This window comes from Anarrhichthys ocellatus, unplaced genomic scaffold (genome assembly GCF_004355925.1).
Source record: "Anarrhichthys ocellatus isolate YVR2014 unplaced genomic scaffold, GSC_Weel_1.0 scaffold7, whole genome shotgun sequence".
NCBI lineage: Eukaryota > Metazoa > Chordata > Actinopteri > Perciformes > Anarhichadidae > Anarrhichthys > Anarrhichthys ocellatus.
The window spans coordinates 8,046,345-8,066,775 of record NW_022280037.1 but is presented as its reverse complement, the minus strand read 5'-3'; the positions used below and the strand labels follow the sequence as shown (position 1 = coordinate 8,066,775).

The following is a 20,431-nucleotide window of genomic DNA, read 5'->3' as shown; positions in this document are numbered from 1 at the left end:
GGGGGGGGGGGGGGGAACAGCCATGCATTTCACTCACCATCTCGACAGGCGTGAGTCAAAATATACCTTTCTTCTCATTTCCTCCAGAGGTCCGTATACGCTTTTTCAAAGACACCTTGAAACATACGGAAGATGCGGATGCGTTTGGAATAAAAAGTCGCGCCCGTCCGCCGTATTTGCAGGAATAGATCCGGATGAGCCCACATCCATCGTCTTGATCCAGAAAAAAAAAATGATACCTACTGTAGCAATGTGCGCTGAATCTTCCCCGCTGCTGCACACCGCCGCAAAGAACGATGGCTGCAAACAAAAAAAAAAAAAAAAAAGAGAGAAGCAGAGAAGAATTGGCTGCTACCTCGTCAGCCTGCACACTATATTCATGGCTCGGTGTGTGAGGACGCCATGTATGCCCAGTGATGTGATGCGATGTGGAATAATTTCCTGCTGGCTGCCCATGCGCTACCTTTCTCTGTTTACCGTCAATGCAGCTGCAGGCTGTGGCGGAGCTCCAGTGTGTGAGGGATGCTGGGCTTCAGCGTTCGTGCATATTACACTTTAGTCATCTGCTTCAGGGTCCTCCTTTGAATAAACAGGTGAATCATTGCTGCTGTGGATGAAAAGGTCCCCTCTCTCTTGGCCTGTGTCTTTATCCTAATAACACAATAATGGGAGCTCTATGTGTTAGTGATGAACTTTGACCAGCCATGTTTACTTGCTGATATGAACTGTCTCGGCACATAAGGTGCTTAAGGGTTCCAAATGTTCCCATTAGCACAATTACACCTTCACCATCGCAAGTTATGCCTATTAGCTCATTAACTAATCATTTACAGTGGCACTCCTGCAATGTATTATTGCTCTTCCATAAAGTTGGGGGGACATGTGAGAGACTGATTAAAACAACAACAAAAGAAAGAACAGTCAAAATCAAAGGAGTAGCGGCTGAGACATCACCGCTTTTTGTCCCTTCTATGGGTCAAGCTCCAAAAACACTGCAACCTCCAATACCCATAATGCAACTCAATAGTGTCTTTCATTCGACCCCCTCTCTGCCTGGTAAATGCCTACGGCTTCCCGACTAAAACCTCTTAAAAACCCGCTGCACATTACCTACCGAGCACCAAACAGAGCGGACGGACACAGTTAGCGACTGTTATGTTCAAAATTTCTCAAACAAGAGGTAAAGGAAAAAGCCCCCCTCCTTGTTCAGAGGAGAAGAAGCATGAAGAGGAGAAGAGGCAGCCCCCCCCCTTGCTCTCCTTCTTCCATCATTAAGCAGGGCCGAATCAGATGGTTGAAGTTTAAATCAAAAGGAATTTAATATACTAACAAAAGCAAATGCAGTTACAAACTGAATTAACTATCAATAGTAATATTTCATGAAATAGAGGCCCCATCCGCCCCACACGAGAGACTAGTGTGTCCGCCTCATGGTCCAGATGAGGTCTGATTCTCTCCGGGGATTCACAGTTTCTTTGTCTCTCCAAAGTCTCTGAAATGTCTCATATTACACATTCCTTAGCCATCGATCAGCTCAGTGATTGGCTGAACCCTTCGGACTTCAGTCGGACACTTCCTTGACCAATTCACCCCCCTTCTTGAAGGCTGTGCTCAGAAACTAGCAACATCCCCCTCTCTCTGACTTCATGGCAGTGTCATAAATTCTTTGGTTTCTCTCACAGTGCACAACAAATTCAGTAACTCTCCCTTTAGTTTAAACCTTCTACAAGTAAACATATTGTAACACATAATATCCATCGCTAGGAGCGCTTTAAAACTTAAATTCCTCACAATTCCCCCTTTACTCACTATCTATAGTGAGTACATTAAACAGTTGTATCTATCAATACATCATCTCCTCATAACTGGTTGCCCTGTATATTTGTTTCACTGATCGTCAATTAATCGCTTCAGGAAACCACTTGAACATCTGCATTAACAATTCATGAGGCTAATACATAAAAGCATTTCTAACAGTTCTCGTGTAGCATTTCTAAGATAAGTACATGCTATGGAGGTAAAAAGATTATTCTTTACACATACAGTAGGTGTCATCATGATGTGTAAGCAGAATAGGTGTGAATGTAACCAGCTCTGCTGCGTGTGCTGAGAGGTGATGAGTGAAAGGGCCAGACACCACTTCATCATGTCTTCATGAGAATTTGATATATAGCATAAAGGTGTAAAATGTTCTAAAACATTTATACTATACTAATTGTATTTAAGTTCTGTTCTTCTTTAATTTGGTGATACATTAAGATTTTGATAACCAGTTGAAGAAAGGGATTATAACCTGCATGGTACAGTTACCAAAGTAAAAGTATAAGATGTAATCTCCTTCCTATCCTATTTACGACTATAGCTGGTGAACACCGTGCAGCATTTAGCCGTTTAAGAGCCAGGTATTTCCCTCATCCGTTCATCGACCAAAGAACAGACTGCAAGAGAAACAATATTGGAGTTTGCCGGGTGGCCTGAACACGACTTTGGTGGCAAGAAATTCTCAAAAATGCAACTTTTGCAGCAAAGAAGTTCCAAAATAAACAGAGACTTGGCATGTTCATTGGTGTCAGACCTTTATTATAAAGGTAAGCTATTCCACAGATGAGCATCATTTTCATTCTGCGCTGCAGTCTCTCTCTCTCTCTCTCTCAATAACTGAACTGCTGTCCTGTCAGCCCTCGACTGTTTTCATCCCTGTGACTCATCTCAGATTTGAGGTTCTCCTTTCTAATATCAAGATCTATGTTGTGCTTTTTCTTGTATTGTTTTTGGGCAGAGGCAGAGATGGAAGAAGAGCGAGGCGACAGCTTTATACCAGCAGACTGCTTTGTTTACTTTCACTCCTTTCCAGGGTGCACTTTATTTATTTCTATTGAAGTTTAATAGAGGCACAGATTTTTAGTTGGATACTTTAAAGTCGGTGAAAAGACATGCTGATTACGTTACAAATCCCAAAATGTGCACGGCTGTGTAAACATAAGTAATAAGACATCAGTTAAATTAACAATAATTTACCAAAATGTAAAAACAATCACATACATCATTGCAGCCCAAATAAAGATAATTTAGCTCACTTGCTTGTGGCTTTAGAACTCATTTGGCTCAGAAAATTATTCACCATTTTGCATTTTGTTGTGCATTCTGCAACTACAACTTCATATAGCTTTCATGTAATCATTTTATACAACCGTGAATAAACTCTTAGTAAGCTCAATCCTGCCATTTCCGTCGCTCTCCACCAAAGATCGCAGCCCATTTGCGAGTTATCTCCAGGTAGATTGCAGGTTTGTTGGGCAGGTAGTCCAGATACACAGTCTGGCCTGTTTTGGGAATTGCCATTTCGATCTGAGACCCCTCGTGCCACTCATTAAAAGATGTTATAGAGATGAAATCAGGCCTGGCTTGTAACGCAGCACTCAGCGAGGTTTCGTAGTATTTGCCGTTGATGCGGTTTCGAGTGTTTTGGAAGTTCCAGGGTCGAATGCTCGTGTCAATGTAGCCGGGGCCCACACTTGGGATGAATATCAGGTTGTTATCGTCACAGAAAGCTTTAACAGAGTCCCAGTTACGCTGAGTGGACCCATAGGAAAACCCATTTGTAGCAAAGTAGGTGTAGACACCATCAAAACCGGCAGTCAGGATATCCCTCTTATGTTTCTCCTCAACCAGCAGGGCGATGAAGATGGCATCATACGGGCTGTTCCTGATGCTGTTACTCTCCGTGTGTTTGAGCAGCTTGGCCCACTGCTCCGAGTTCATCAGATATGAGTCATACACATAGAAGAGGGGAAGAAGCTTGCCAGTGTTTGTCCGGTACTTGAAGAAAGCAGGGTGCTCCCCGTATCTGAGAGGAGGAGGTAAACAACACAAGATGAACAAGCAAAAAGGGGAAATGTCACAGGAACAAACTATAGAAATCTGAAGGATTTCCAGAGGGAGTGTAAGATTATGGTGCTGAAGAAACACACTCACTTCTCAATGATGTATTTGACATTAGCAAACATGTTGACTTCATCTCTGTCTTTGTAGGGTTCAATGTGAAACGCCACCTGTGAACACAGGAACGACAGCAACACAAAAGGTTCTTATAGACAAGAATGTCTTTTCAGAATATTAAGACATTGTTAAGGAACCTGGGACATCAAACATTTTGTCTACTGCTAAATACAAAACAAAAAGGCTACTGAACTGACTACTATCTTCATACAGACCTTAATATGGTATTTATGTGCCACTTCCAACAGCAAAGGCACAATGTCATCCAGTGGCTCACCATTATCATCCTTCATATTAGGAGGATACCATGAGACAGCAAGGACACCTGAGTATAAACACAGTTACATTTCAAACAGGCAAGAAAACACTCGGATAATTGTTCATAAATAGAATATGTTACTCCTATAGTGTAAATGTACTGCAGTGACATAGAATGAGTCGTAGGCGTAATACAGTAGGGGCAGAAATTATCATTTTTCTGACATGAGTCAAAAATATAGTTCATGTATGTTAAATCGTTCAATGATAATTACTTTAAATATAAGACTACTGATTGTGTGGTTCCCTAAAATTTTAGGGAATCACACAATTTTTGGAAAGTGAGAATGTTGAATTATTGTCCAGCTCTGTTTAGATTCATTGTTTTACCAATGGCTGCTGTGCGCAGCTGCTGCATGTGAGACTCTACGACGGAGGGATCCCTGGAACTGTAAGCCCCTAAAGACGGGTAGAAGTTGGCCCCGATGTCATCAGGTGGGATGTGTCTCCCTTGCGGATACCCCTGAGCCACCTTTAAGTCCCAGTGTGGCAGCTGCGGGTGGTCCCAGTGGATGTATTTGCCGTCAAACTTAGGGTTCCCATACCACGGGTAGTAGAAAGCATGAAGATAGTAGTTTGGAGGAGGGAACTTCCTCAGTGCAGCTTCCAGTTTGCCTGACTGATCCGAGTCACTCATTTTGAACGGCTCAGGTTTGTTGTTGTTGTTTTCTTTCTGGATGTGAGTGGGACTCTTTCTGTCCGGGAACAGCTCCGCACCAACAGGGCTGCTAAACGGAGAGTCCTCCGGTGTCAGTGCCTTCAAGACCACCGTCACTATGAGCACAAGCAGCACCAAAACAACTAGTGTGATGCAAGACTTGCGCCTAAACCTCGCCATTCTTCAGTCAGTGCTCGAGGCTTTCCACAGGTCATTGTTGAGACAGCGGATTGGGATCGTTGGACAGGATGCCATTGAAGCTCCGAAAGGGAGTTTTTGTTCAGCCTGGAGGTTTGAGGAAGCAAGGAATATCAGTGTTACAAAAGAACATTAGGGCTGCAACTAATGATAATTGTTCCTGTTTAATAAACTAATCATCTGCCCTATAAAAAGGTCAGGAAATAGTGAGAATGGCAAATCAGAATCTCCCATGACTCAAAGAGAAATATCATAACTTCCTTGTTTGACCAACAGTCTGAACCCAAAGATGTTTAGTTTAAGGGTGTAACTAATATTAGTATAGAGTATTTTAGCTGTATGTATCATATAGTCAGAAATACCAAATCACAATTTCTCAGAGTTCATGGTGATGCCTTAAAAAAAAGTCTTGTTTTGTCTGACTAACAGTCCAAAACCCTCAAATTGTTGCAGCTATATTTCAGTTTACTAGAAATCAGCAAATTCTCACATTTTTTTGAGTCTGCAACCATCACATGTTTGGAAAAATATGTTAACAACAAAACAGCTACCAATTAATCTCTAAACATGTAAATAAAAGAGGCAGAGAAAGACACAGAGAGTAAGCTATACTATCCTCAATGACTGCAACTAGCTACCACGTACAGAAAGCACATGTAGCTACTAGCACACAGTTTAGCAATGCATTCAGAAACAATGAACAAGCTAACGGCGTTAGCCACTTCAACTCTACCTCTATTGATGAACTTTAGACTAGTCAACAGCAGCTGAGGATAACAGGGCTGACACAATATGAGTTTTAGCCTCCAACCGTCAACCACGTCACTTGTTTCCGTGTTCAAACTACGCTCATTTAAATACAATATATAGCGTCAGAGTTAAACGCAAACAGTCTGCACAGCTCGGGAGACTCTTCATCAATTATTTTCGTTTGTATGAGATTTCAGAGGACGGGGACACAACATGCACTTCTGGTTTGTAGCTTGTCGCGAAAAACGTCGCTGATGTGTAAATCGCTCCCACTGCGACTGCGCAGTGACCGTGACCCATCCGTGTTGTATACAGATCTGATGTCACGCGCTGCGTCCCGTCCAGTCAACGACAGTCAAAGGAGCAGTTTCACTGAATCAAAGGGATACATGTCGCCCCCGTGTGTTTGGAGAGGTGTATTACACAAAACGATCGGAACTAGAGAGGCCAATCAATTGAAAGATTGTATATGTTTGTATAATATTATTAGAATCAGAACATTCCTGTTTTGGAAGAAAACATTCCAAGGTTAGTTTGCAGTGGTCGCTCACATCAACTGCTGGGAAAACAAAATTTGCTCATCTCCATCATCGGGCACAATCTCGTGTACCGTGGTAAGTGAAGCAGATTGCAAATACATCAGATGTTAATGTTGATAAATATGGCTACAAAAGATATGTATATGCTTCCACAAGCTAAGAGAAAACAAGAGTCTCCTCCTTGCTTCTACGTTGATTCGTAATTCTGACTTATTTATTTTTCTTATTAAAATCAAATATTTATTCATATGAAATTGAGCTTTGGCAATAATGTAACATCAACTGTAAAGCCATTAAGCTTATTTGATTTGATTGATCAATTAGATAGATCTGTTTTAACTTTAATATTTTGGTTTATAATATTCCATAGTTGTTTCGAGTGCTTGAACCCCAACATCTTCTTGGGCAGACACATTGGCAATGGAAGAACCACGGCCACGAAAGCCTTCTGGGCACAAGAAGAAGGAAAGGAGGACTCTCTCCCATCGGCCCCCTTACTTCCTGAGGTCTGGTAACGGGGATGATATGGTGATGACTGATGCAGTGAAAGTACAGGATGTACAGGTTTGGCAAGACAGGCTATTGGTTCACATATACCTAAACTTAACAGCCATCATAGCCTGTTTTAATCATATATACATGTTAAAATTAATAGATTTAAATCTGTCCTCAGGCCGACTCCACATTTGACTCCTCACAGGCCATCATCTACTACAGTCTCCTATTTCTAGTGGGACTGTGGATCATCTTGGCTTGGATCTTGTCCCACCTCCACCTGGTGTTCCATGTTTTCTACTGCTGCTGATCCTCTGGCCCGGTCGCTTAAACCATCACTGCGTTCAATGATGACCAGGAGAGGAAACGAGTCCCTTTGCTTTACAATCACTTTTACCAATAACACATCCAGAGTATCAGTTGTATGTTGAGATAAAGAAGTGTAGAGAATAGTAACTTTACAACGTTTCAAATTTCTTGACATTACAGACAAACAAAACAATTTTGGTTTCCATCCATTTTATTGAATTTACAGACTTTCAAACAAACTTGTACAAATCGCAAAACAGCTTTTGGTAACACCTCATCGTTTTGATATTATCAGTATTAGGAAATAAATTAAGTGGATAAAAAGTAAGCAATGTGAATAGAGAACATAGAAATACAACAGAAAGAATAAAACCACAAAGAGCAAAAAACATAAAATAAAAAGGAAGAGGCAACTGTTTTCCGCAAAGTCGGCTGCATTTCATTTGCAGTCGACTGTAGATATCTGCCAGTACCTCCTCATGGTGAACGGCAACATTTTGTACCAGCGATGTAGTGAAAAGCCCATCCTGAGCTGTTTGAAATTCACATCTGATCTGTACTGTACTACTGTATTTATACACCAGGTGGCATCACTTCCCAAAGCATAACTGCCTGGTCCTGCCACCCACGCCCGACTCCTCCGGTTTTCATACTCCAGAACGGATTCGGGTGATGCGACAGGAGGGTAGCAGTCATTTTAAGCTTTAAGCTTCCAAGAGAAACCTTTCTTCATTGTGTTTTTATGCACTCTATAAACACAGCACTAAACAATTCAAATACTGTGGAGCATTATGTGAAGCTTGCTTTATTTTTATTTGGTCTTTTTAACACTGTACGGCTTACTTAAGATACGTTAGACACTTACAAAATTGCAACCGGTGCTGTTAAGATATGTTCTATCCTTCCTCATACAATCACTAGGAAAGGACAATTTTATAAGCACTTTTAGTACACCAGAGGATAATATCGGGGGAAATTATCTTAATGAGAACAAACAACAAACAGAACCAGGAAAATGTCAATACCAGCTCAGTGTAAGGAGCGGCAGGCTTTTGTGATGTTGAGGGGTGTCGAGGCACAGGGAGGCATAACAGAGCGGAGGAATCGATGCCCAGAGGGCGTTGTGTTTCGGGGAGTGTCCACTGCCAGCAGCATCCGATTTATCCTCTACTTTTTCCATTCAAGCCGGTCTCTTCACATTCTTTGCTACTCATGGGGAGGTGCACTTTTTCAGGGGTTAAATATATCAAACGTGCCACGGCACAACAACCGCAAGTGCACTGCATACGCTGTAATGTGTTTAAACTGTTAAACCGGAATATAAGAAATGTTATTCGTGTCTACGGATTTAGCACGGACACCGCAGTCTCATTAAAACACATTGGAAGGATACTCTCTGCTTTTTTTTTTTTTTTTAGAGTTCAAGGCAAAAACAATGTTCAATCTCTACGGTTTTTCTGTTAAACTGAAAAATAATTCCTCTAACTCAGTCACTTTGCCCCTCTAAACAGAGACGACACAGATCCTCAGAAAACCTTGAATGGCATTGGAAGTAAAACCACAAACAAGAGAATCTGTTAATAATATCAAAAATACTGACAAACAGGCAAAAAATAAAACAGATTGGTCACAGCAAATTTATGTACACATACACATTAAGAAAAGAGCTGTCAGTGGAGTTTGGGGTGGGTGGGTGAGTGGGGAGAAAGGAGGAGAAAGATTCAGGCCATTAGATAAGCCCTGTATCTTCGCTATACAGGGGAGTTACAGGGGTTGCCGTGATCGCAGAACAGGGACGGACAGGGTGAGGAGGAGGGGGGAGAGCCAAGGCTGTACGTTCACCTCTTCTTGGGGGCTTGGGTGGTGCGGGGTGGGGTGACGGGCCGACCAGAATTCACACCTCCATACTGATACTTAGCCTTCTTCTCTGAGGGCTTTAGGATCTTTAAATAATAACAAAAGGACACAGAGAGAGAAAGAAGACGCATGTGTTAAGTGTTTCTCAGATAAGTCAATCGGCATTCATGTGCCTGTGTAAAGCTTTAGACTACCTGGAAGGAGCACATAAGGGATTCATCGACACTCATCATGCCGCCGGCGTTGTCGAACTCCCCGCAGTAGTTTGGAGCAGAGAAAAGTGTGACCAGTTGGCGTTTGGCAAAGAACTCGTATCCATCCTCCACAACCTGTTAGAAGACGCATGACATTATTCCACCGCCTACAGCGATCAATACCAAGAAAACAGATCTTCAGCTAGTTTCAGAACCCAATTTTGCTATCATGGTTGAGTGTCCATAACTACCCACACTTGAATCAATACGAAACGCCCAACGCAGAGCCGAAATAGCTGTTGTGTAACAGAAAAATTGTACTTTACAATTTAGATAATGAATTGTATTCAGTCATCCTTCAGGTAAATAAACCTGATGCCAGCGTCTCATTCTCAGTTTTATACGATACAATAACTGAGTATTTAACAAAGTTATAATGAATGATGCGTGGAGAAAAAGGAGAAATGCACTCGGCTAGACTGCTGCACGTCTATTAATGTGTGGTTTAACTCTTGTGTCTGTGTCTAGTTACTTGTGCCAAAGACATACAAACTAATAGAGCTATCATTAAAGTGCATGGCCAACCAATGTTACGTCTCTAAGAAAAAAATACTAAATTTGCTTGCCATGCACTTGCTGCAACCACACACTCCATGTCCAGGCTCTCTACATTCATTCCCTTCAGAATTACCTGATGGGCTCTGCAGATGAGGTCCAAGTCGTGGCGGTTTAGGAACTTGCTGACCACATCTGCTCCGAAGGTGAAGGAGACCCCGCGGTCGTTCTCACCCCAACCTTGTACATCCTTATCTGGGTCTGACCACAGAAGGTCACACAGCAGGCCTGAGACACACAAAGAGAGGAGAGATGGAGATAAGAACAAAGATCCTGACTTTGCTGATGAAACACAGCAGGTCTACTGATGTAATAAGTCATTTAATCAGGAAAACGTATGTTCACTTCCTTTGGATTTCTCCCTAGAATACATTTATAGTTCGTCAGTATGAGCATGCAGACACACACACACACATACAGTACCTGTATCAGGCACGTCTGTTGGCCTCATGATCCTTCGAATCTGCTCCATTGACTGCAAATCAGGCGATAGCCCTAAAATAGAAGATAAAAGAGGTTACTTCTGTTTGGAGTTACTGCGATTATATTTCGAACCGGGGCATCAAAACGTTTGGTTTACAATTGGGACAAGGGGGTCAAATACGTGCAAACAGTTCTCTTTACCTCCATGGCAGCAGAAGATCTTCTCATCAATGATAGCAGCAATGGGGAGGCAGTTAAAGCAGTCGGTGAAGGTCTTCCATAACTTGATGTTGAACCTGCGCTTGCCTGGTGGAACACATAAAACACACATTATTAAAAACCCCACACTACACGTGTGCTTCATTGCTTGTTTGTGTGCAGGTTTAGTTTACTTCAACTCACACTCATCGTAGAAACCGTAGATGCGGTTGATGGAAGCACACTCGTGGTTGCCCCTGAGCAGGAAAAAGTTCTCTGGGTATTTGATCTTGTAGGCCAGCAGAAGGCAGATGGTTTCCAGGGACTGTTTCCCTCTGTCCACGTAGTCACCAAGGAACAGGTAGTTTGCCTCTGGAGGGAAACCCCCATACTCAAACAGCCGCAGAAGATCTGTGTATTGCCCGTGGATGTCACCTAAAAAGGGGGGCGAGACAAGGCGTTAGTTTGACTATTCTCTGTAAGTGCAGTCACAAGGACATGCTGCTCAACATGAATGTATTACAGATAGTGAAACATTGAAAAGAATAAAAGATAGTGGAGCGAAAGGGAAGAGCTCATCACAAACAGTGGTGATGCAAGATGTAGAAAATGACAGCGGAGGACTTATTACAGATCTCTAAACCACATATTCACCCCCCACAAATATACACACAACCAACTCCTATCTCTCTGAATCCATTTTGATATTCAGAGCACAGACATGTAGGTTGCTGGGGATATATACAACTGTGCATATGCTTTTACAGGGACTACAGGGAGCCATTACAACTGCCACCAGATCGATGCCATGGCCCATGGGAATGCTGACAATCCAGGTTAGTCACAAAAAGGAAGCACATACACGTATCCAAACTCAATTAAACTCAATTAAATCCAAACTCAATTAAAAAACTCTCCCAGGACTCAGGGTCAATCTTTTCTCTTCTTGACATCAGTCAGTGCTGTACCGGAGCACTGGATCTCTGCAGGGGGAGCCTCACTTCCTCACCGAGCCAAGACCTGCTTTCTGTTTTTATATCCTCTTCCACCAACTCAAGAGCTGTTTTAAATTTGGGCTAAGTGCTTCAGACAGAGGTGACTGCAGTGAGCCTCACCAAAAAAAACTCGGGCAATAATAACAGGCTTTATTTTTGAACAAAAACAGAAAAGCAAGTTCACGTGCCACATTATTTTATGGCAATGCTTCATTACAAGATGGCACCAAATACACATTCAAATGAAATAATAGGGCTAGTTGACATTTGCAGCTGTCTGGCCCTGAGATTAAAATGACCAACAAAAATTACAACTTTCTATCATGAGAGTGTCTGGCATGATTTTTGGTATTTCATGGTGCCCGTCAGTGATCTAGGCACCGAACCACGACTGGCATCCGACCTATATGGCAACAGGCCTGTACTTATTCTTGCCCGTGTCTTAGGATGGCATGTAAAAACTTTTTTTTTTTACGTGCAAATGAATGATTCAAAGAACAGTTTTGAATGTTTGAAGTCCGGCTCGGTCTTATACTCAGTGCTCAGCTGCTCAGCCGCTTGGTTCTTTGCCCCAGCTTGACATCTAGTTTTGATGCAAGTACTGGTAATGCTAACAACTTCAAAATCCTTCACATTAATAATACAATATAAAATAATTCAAAGAAACAGGAACGGTCCTTTTCTTTTTCACTTCGGGGACAGACAGTAAAAGCCTGTATTCAGCTGCGTCTGTCTAGCAGCAATCAGAGGGTGGCAGCTGCTGAGTGACTCCTCGTGAGCATTCACGACAATTAACTTAATTTCTATTTTAGTTGCCGTTTTAGACCCTATTTTGAGTTTTAACTTCTTATTGAAGGTCCCTGAATATTTCTACCAGCCACTCAACGTGTTTTGGTCTGCCACTTCAGACATTGCATTTCTTTTTGTGTTCCAATTAACAATATTTCAATGTTAAGTTTGCCACAACAGCTAAATTAATCATAGTTTGCACATACCACTTTAACTTTGCATTGTGCTAACCTAGGTCAAGTTAAAGGCTGCTATAAGCTACAAATACTACATACAATTATGAATATAGTAATTTTGACAAACACTGATTTTTTTAGACTCGGCAGGCAACACCCACTGAACAACAGAGTAAACACAGAGGACAACAAAACAATAATTCTTGCTTGCACTAAAACAAAAATGGACATGAGGCAATTAGCTTTGCTATTTTGTTCTTTTTGTGGCAGTTTGCTTGGAAAAGCAAATTAAATGCAGGAACAAAACCACATTTGGATAGAATGGTGAACACAGAGACATGGCATCATAGACTGTAATCTCTGCTCAGACAGTTAGAGGTGAGTGAACTTTGTAAAAGCAGAGCAAACGTCAGCTCAACGACCACCATTTGATTGGCTGTCTGTTGGAAAATGTCTGCCTCGGGTTAGTTTTACTCTTCCCCACTAAGAGTTGCTGCGTGACTGAAATTGAATTCGTGAGCTTCACCAAAGACTGGCTTTCTACAGGGCAGGCAGCCCTCCCGCCCGCCTGCCATCTCAAAAGTAACTGTAGGATGACAGTGAATTATTTACTCAGCAGCACTGACTGCAGTGGTATAACAGTCCGAGAATAGCAGCTCAGAGATGTAGGGATTAAAAAGCTGAGCAAAAAGGCTGAAAGTTAAAAAATGAATGTGATGCGTCTCAGGAGACAACACAATATAAAAACAATGGTGATAATAGAACTCTAAAATAATAAAAAAGGACACGGAAAGATCAGGCCACAAGACAAATCAGATGGAAAATAATGAAACAAACAATAACAATGTCTATGCATGATTAACCTACCATCAGGACACTGGTACTTAAGGAACACAGCTACAATCAAGTGTGCTTTTGCCTGACCTCGTCTAGCTAGATAATCAACAGGTTCAAAAGCACCCACATAAAAACAAGATGAAAACAACAAATAAACACAAAAACACTGAGCAATACAGGCTACGGTCCATGACTGTAATACAGTCCGTAGATGGCATGACACACAAAAATAGCAAAAATACTTTATGAAATAATACTATATGCAGTATTATATATCATGTGTTGGATTTGAAAACTTAAAAAACAATCTCCTTATGAATACACATAACACCTCATGAGACCATGAACATGTATGAAAGGCCGCAGAACGCAAACCTACACATAAACAGTACAGACATCAGAGTGCATGCTTGTGGTCCACCCATCCTCACAAAGAGGGTTTGGTTATTATCATCCCCTTCGCTGTACAAGGAACACCATTGTCAACAACGCTCTAATCAGAAAATACATTGTAACGCGTTTAAATAAATAATAACGCAAAAACAGAGTCAAAGCTGCCAGCTTGGACCAAAGCATGCCAGAGACATTAAGGTTAAGATGTAAGAGAGAGGGTAAGCGCTGAACCCGATCCATGTGGCCCTAGTTAATAATTTAAGGCATTCACTGTCTTTATATTCAGTGCTGGTGTTCCGACAGCCTGTCGTCACGGCCGTGGGTTAAAAGGCAAGTAATCAGTCTGGGGATAGGGGTACCACAACCACAACAACAACAAAATAACACCTTTAACTCGTGCATATTTGAGTAATATATTTGAGGGTTAGGGCTACATGGATGAAGCCTTTAAGAAGTCAATCATTCTAATGTCAACATATGGATAACATCATAGTCTCAATACTAAATTATCACGTTTATCACTTGAAATACAAACGCTGCCATCTGAGGTTGACACAGTATTAGGTCCGCAGAACAACAATCTCAAAGTAAACGTGTGTGTAGGAGGAAACTGGTAGGAGGACAGCCACAAATGAACCGTGTGTGTGTGTGTGTGTAGGCTTGAGCCTCTATGTGTGTGTGTGCGCTTGTGTACTGTATTTTCAAGGACTGGCATGTATAGTAGACAGTTCTGAGTTGTTTCACAGTCGCAGCGCTGCACTGGAGGGAAGAGATAAAGCACGTGGGAGTGTGCAGAGATGTGCTGGAGCCAGCCAGAGATAGTGGTAGCGTTTCGCCTGATGACAGGGAGTTCATATTATGTGTGTAATATAGCGATACACAATCTGTTTAGATGTGTGCCTTTCCCCTATATGCATCCTTTTATATTATACACAGGGTAGTCCAGTCGAGAGTAACGGTGACTTAATATGACCCAGGCAAACACACATGAGGTTGTGAGAGAACGGCCTAATACAAGGCCACACATGTACAACACACTGACCACATATCTTCAGGGGGGCCTCCAGCTCCAGCAGGATGGGCTGGCTCAGGAAGATCTCCCTGGATTTGATGCAGAGGCCGCGCACCTCCGCCTCGGTCATCTGCACTATCTTCCCCGGGCGACTTCCCCGTACTGGAGAGGAGAGAAGGACACCGTCAGTGCTACGTCAACATACCGTTGGGTTAGATTCATTGGCAGTGTTAACAAAGCTGCACCGGCAGACCCCAACACTTTCAGGAGGATCACAAGGCAATCTTAAAATCTGATGAGCTGTGGGCGTAATGGTTCTGGAGCTCATGGCTGCTGAGTCTCAGCCATACTTAGACTACGAGAGCAGCTTGCATCTTCAGCACTGGTGTGGGTTTATTGGCCGTGTAGTTGCACTGTTAGCTTAAGCCTACTTTGTGGCGTCGTGCCACAGCTCTGGAAGCAGATTTATCTCACAAACGATGAGAAGAAGAAGAGTGAGAGTTGCAAACGTTGGCGAGAGTCAGCAGTTGAACTAATCAAGAGATATGAAAAGTGGGATTATACATAAAAAACTGCTTCCTTGCTATGGTAGACTAAAGTTAAGATCCATCTAGTTTCAAAGGTCTGTATTTTCACACCCTGTTGGACAGCCTGATTAGCACAATGTTTCTGAAAGATGGCATCCTTTAAAAAAAAAGCCACAATCAGTAACGTGATGTAACAACTAAGCTAAAGGTGACTCGTGAAAACAGTAGAAAAAGATGTCCAAATAAATAAATATTAAGCTGAAGAATGGTCTTATAGTCAACTCTGGAACGCACTGTTTTTCTTTCAAAATCAATGTCTTATTCTGGTATGATCAGGCGGAACATCCAACGCTGCTGCCGGGCTTTTCCTGCTGCCCTTCACTTGTTACCTGCGAGTTTCTGAATTGATTTTCAGATTTGATTGCTTGTTGTTAAAGCCTTGGACTCCTTTGCCTCCTGCCGATATCTGTGATCTGCTAACTCTGGCCGGAGGATCTCAAAACACGTAAACTCAATATTCACACTCACTTTTACCTCATGGCTTTTTCTGAACTATTTTTTTAAAATAATTTTATCTTGTTTATATCTTCCGTTCTATACATACCTTTATTATTATTATCATTATTATAGTGGTGACGTAACAGTGACTAATTATGCCTTGTCACTATATTAATACAAGTATAGTAAACACTTTTCCTTTTTGTTTCCTTAAAGAATGACACATTAGCCAGGAATGATCAAAAAGGACAGGAAGCTGTTCAAAATGGGTTAACTGATATATTGGTGAGCAACTCCAAAAGCTCAGAGCATGCATTTTTGTGCATAGATAAATGCACACGTGTGCATGTACACATGCTACTTACACATTGTACTCATCATGTAATCCAACCAAATCTATGGAGCCTCACAGATGGTGAATCTAAGTGACAAAAACCTATTCTAGGGCTCCACCAACATTAACCAAGCGTTGCTTTTCACCATCAATGTTTCTTTATCGACCATCTACAGTACCCGCAGTGCTTCATATGTGCCATGGTGTGAAAGGATGGGATTGCAGAAGTAGGGGCTCTTCACTCAACTACCGAGCGTCATCAGAGCCGAGCTAGTTAAGCTTGGAAGCTTAGCCTGCCCGGCTTTGACACAGAACCTTTCACTGCTCGCACTTCTGCAGCCTGGCATTTTTAAAAGAGATTACATTCTTATTAAGAACATTGAGGGGGCAAAAGGCTAAAATGAAGCAATGACAAGGATTTGCAACCATCATTAACCAAATCACTGCTTGTGTGCGTGTGTGAGAAAGTGGCACAGTGTTTCACAACTTTTAATTCCAATGAATAGGCACTCTCACTGACACTTGGCTTCTCCTCAAGACCAAATTTCCAGAGGCTGCAAAACATACAGTTAAGCTATTTATGTGATGTTGGGATGCAAAATAAGGGCTTAAGAGTGAGACCTTTCAAATTAAGCACCAGGGAATTATGTTAACTACGTGCTGAACATCAGAAAACAACAACAAAAACATGTGCATGTGTTTTACAGCGAATATAATACGTCCTTTATCAAAAACAAACCTACTACTGGATACTGGGAAAGTAAAAGAGCCGGATTATTGAAAGGTGGGACCTACATAACCTATTTGAAAGCCTAGCTTTGGTTTAACAACAGACAATAAAAAGAGACGCCAATTTACTGCCACACCATTTTTACACAACACTGAAATATTATGTGAGAAGCCTATGAAATGATAACATTGTATCCATGTGTGTGATCACTTGTCTGAAGAGCCATCTTGCACCAACAAGATCACAACAACACTGACCACTCATGAGAAATGCAAAGTCCACCTCGTATTCAAAACATGTGCAACACAATCAACAAGTCACTGCAGTGCAAGCTGAGAAACAGGGAAACACAGTGTGTGAAGGATCAACAAGCTTTCCAGCTGAAAAAAATTTAAGTTCCACACGCAGAACACAAAAAGTTGATTGCAGTCTATGAATCAATGATATAATTTATTTATAATTCATTTCACCATTTGGTAGCAATGTAAACATAAAACTGCAAGAAACCCAAGGCATCTGCAGTGTGACGGCATTTTCCAGCAGCTTCTATAAATAACAAATCTTAGCATTTCAGTGCCTGGCATGCTGGTGTCTCATCCCTCCAGCAGAGTCACAGATACTGGTGGAAAGTATGCCAAGGACAGCTGAATTTACCTTAGTGGTCTGCTCTGACTCAGAGATATATACCGCAGGGAGGGGAACAGAAAACTCCCGGCCTTCTCTTGTGCAGGTGATCGGCCTACACAAAAGGATTTTTGCACACACCCCTCTCACTGCCAAAAACACAACAAAAGTCCTTTTATTTACCAAGTACAAAAGCAATAATGGGACCGTGAACACGGCAACACAAGATGGCATACTTTAAACTGTAGATAAGAACTGTTTGTGGAGAGGTCAGAGTAACACACAATACTTCCTCCATCTCTTTTAATTTTCTTAAACTTTAGTTTAGTTATTCACAAAAAAAGTGCCCTTTTCAATAATGTATAACACCAATAGTTAATATCAAGAGTATATCATAACGATAACCTATGGGATATATGCAAGGGGGCTGGTGAAAATCGATGTTAATGCCTTTGTTTAACAAATATTAATTTACTTAACTTGCTGAATATTAACGTGCGCAACAGTTACAGCCGTTAGAAGCATGGCAATTGCTTCTGGGCTGTATTACCGTAATTACAGGACAAACGTCCCAGCCCTGCCTTAGCTGTACATCATTTGGAGAATATATGCTAAAAACACGAGTCATGAAGTTAAATTACATGTTAAAGCAAAGGCCATGGCACAATCAAATTACGGGCCAAGAGTAACGTCGCAATTACTGCGAAAAACTGAAACACGTAGGCGTTCACCGCTGACAGTGTTAGTAAACACGGCCAGCTAACAGTAACGTTAGCCAGAGCTAGAGATACACCGTTACGATTGGCTGGCGTTAGCCCCACAAGCTAACATATTACCTGCGTTTTGTGAGGCAACCGCGGTAGTTACAGAACACAAACCGGACCGGGCTTAATGAACGTAAACGGTTGAGTCTGTGTGACATAAAGAGACTGTATTGAAATTGTTCACCTTCCAGGAGCCGAGAGATGAGGCTGTCCACGTTCAATTCACCCTCCGCCATCTTCAAACTGATTTGGTGGTGTTGGCCAGTTAGATTCCCCCTACAGACACCAGGAGGCGCTGTTGTCATGAAAAGAGTACCGGTGGATGGAGATGAGGGTGACGTTAGTGAAGAGCGACCACACTTTAACTCACTTTAACCACCTTTGCAAGACATAAAATTAGTTTATTTGTGACACAAGGTGACAGAGATACTGTATATCCCATACTAAATGCCATCCAGCACACATATTATATTTTAAAAAAATATGTTTGCAGTGGTGGGAGAAGTATTCAGATCATGGTCTCAAGCAGCAGTAGCCATATAACATTGTAAACATACAAAATAAATGAAAATGTACAAGTAAAAGTCATGCATTTAGAATATTGTCAAAGTAAAAGTATTATTAGATACAAAATGTTCTTTAAGTATGAACAGTATAAGGAGTATAATCCTGCTTGTAAGTTGTAAGCTATAATATAAGAGTTAAATAATTATTATTACTGATGCATAAACGTGTCAAGAATACTTTTATGTTGGGGCTAATATTCATATTTTTGTATATTGTTGTATAGCAATAAATCATATTTCATAAAGTCATCACATGTTTTGTTGGTGAAAGCTTAATCTACAAAGTAACTTCAGCTCTCAAATACATTTAGTTGAGTAAATAGTACAATGTTTCCACTTAAAATGCAGTGAAGGAGAATTATAAAACGGTACTCAATGAAAATACTTAAGTAAAGAAAGATAATTTAAAATTGTATTTTAGAAGTTGAGACTTTCCACAAGTTTGTTTTTGCGACATAATCAACATAAGCAGCCGGTCACCTCAACCACTCACCTCTCGGAGGTCCGAACATAACCATGTTTATGTTTCTTCAGTGGGCTTTCTCAATGGTGGTAATGATGATGGGAGTACATGCAGGCTGATGTGTGCTGTGACGCAAGCAGAATAATCTTTGCATGGGTGGTTTGTGTAATTTATGATACGGTGATATTCTGTATTTCCTGTGTATCTAAAATAAATACCATTAAGGAGTAATGGTTTCCTGGACTGGCAGACTGCAACATGTCAGGACAGGTCGTTGTCCGGCTGTCCGGATGTCACTTCAATAATCATGCTCCATCACAGTTTATATTTCTTATTGCAAATTATTTATTCCAAATAACCAAAAAAACATTGAGAATTATTACAATCAAAGGCATTATAAAAAAAGAAGGCATAAAGGATTACATTGTCTTTCCAAGTATTCATCATTGCACAAAATCCACACAAGGTTCACACGATTTACATTTCCATCCACCAGGAGTGTACTCCACAGCTGGTTAAAAGTATGACAGCACTGAATGCAAATATATTTTACTTTAAGTTAATTTAAGTAGTCAATTGTATCCATATAGCCCAATATCACAAATGTGCCTCAATGGGCATTACAAGCTGCACAGATAACGACACCCTCTATCCTTAGAAACTTTTAATACAATCATAACAGAAGTAATAAGTTAATGTGTAGGCAGTCATTTCAGCCTTTACGTTTGCACATTAAATCTACTGTGTTTGATTTGTTGTGGTTGGTGACTGCATTGCATTAAGTTGTAAGACGAGCTACAACATTGAAATACGCCTTTCACTTAAATGAGGTTTAATGCAGGACTTATAATGGAGTTATTTATTGCTTTCTTTAAGTGAAGACTGGTGTACCTTTCCACCTTTGCATCCAGTAATAGCTTCTGTTGTTCAACTACAATGATTACCTTGGTTGAATCAGACAGGGCTATCTTGTCATGTCTTATTGTGAAAAACTGTTTCAGTATTATGACTACAATCATTTTAAATATTGCAATGTTCTTTTGTTAGTTATGGTTCTTCAATAGTCCAGTGCAAAAATTCAGTAAGCATCTTAAAACACAGTGCCCTTCATCTCCACTGCCGCCATCCTCCGCTTGCTTCTCTTGGCTCTGCAGGAGAAGAGGAGCCAGG

General features: G+C 41.3%; 3 protein-coding genes across 6 annotated transcripts in view; all 3 read right to left on the bottom strand.

Annotated features, from left to right (window-relative positions):
* fut9a (fucosyltransferase 9a) overlaps positions 1-589 on the bottom strand; it is a 6,977-nt gene extending 6,388 nt beyond the window's left edge. For 2 of the 4 annotated variants that reach the window (XM_031848131.1, XM_031848133.1), the window contains exon 1: positions 38-589. The gene's annotated coding sequence lies outside the window, so the exon portion shown is untranslated. The remainder of the gene's footprint in view (positions 1-37) is intronic. The other 2 variants (XM_031848132.1, XM_031848134.1) reach the window with 1 other exon arrangement.
* A 1,414-nt stretch (positions 590-2,003) lies between these two features.
* On the bottom strand, positions 2,004-6,194 carry manea (mannosidase, endo-alpha). The gene is made up of 5 exons (XM_031847673.1): positions 5,907-6,194; positions 4,648-5,260; positions 4,215-4,324; positions 3,976-4,052; positions 2,004-3,847 (listed from the first exon to the last, which is right to left on the bottom strand). Exons 2-5 carry the CDS (start codon positions 5,153-5,155, stop codon positions 3,214-3,216), a joined length of 1,329 nt encoding a protein of 442 aa, XP_031703533.1. The 5' UTR covers positions 5,156-5,260; positions 5,907-6,194; the 3' UTR covers positions 2,004-3,213.
* A 1,265-nt stretch (positions 6,195-7,459) lies between these two features.
* Positions 7,460-18,518, bottom strand: LOC116383689 (serine/threonine-protein phosphatase PP1-beta catalytic subunit-like). Its single transcript, XM_031847712.1, has 8 exons — positions 18,417-18,518; positions 14,786-14,917; positions 10,758-10,988; positions 10,557-10,661; positions 10,356-10,427; positions 10,009-10,160; positions 9,318-9,452; positions 7,460-9,209 (listed from the first exon to the last, which is right to left on the bottom strand). The coding sequence occupies exons 1-8, from the start codon at positions 18,466-18,468 to the stop codon at positions 9,105-9,107; spliced, it is 984 nt and encodes a 327-aa protein (XP_031703572.1). The 5' UTR covers positions 18,469-18,518; the 3' UTR covers positions 7,460-9,104.
* Between the last annotated feature and the right edge of the window lie 1,913 nt (positions 18,519-20,431).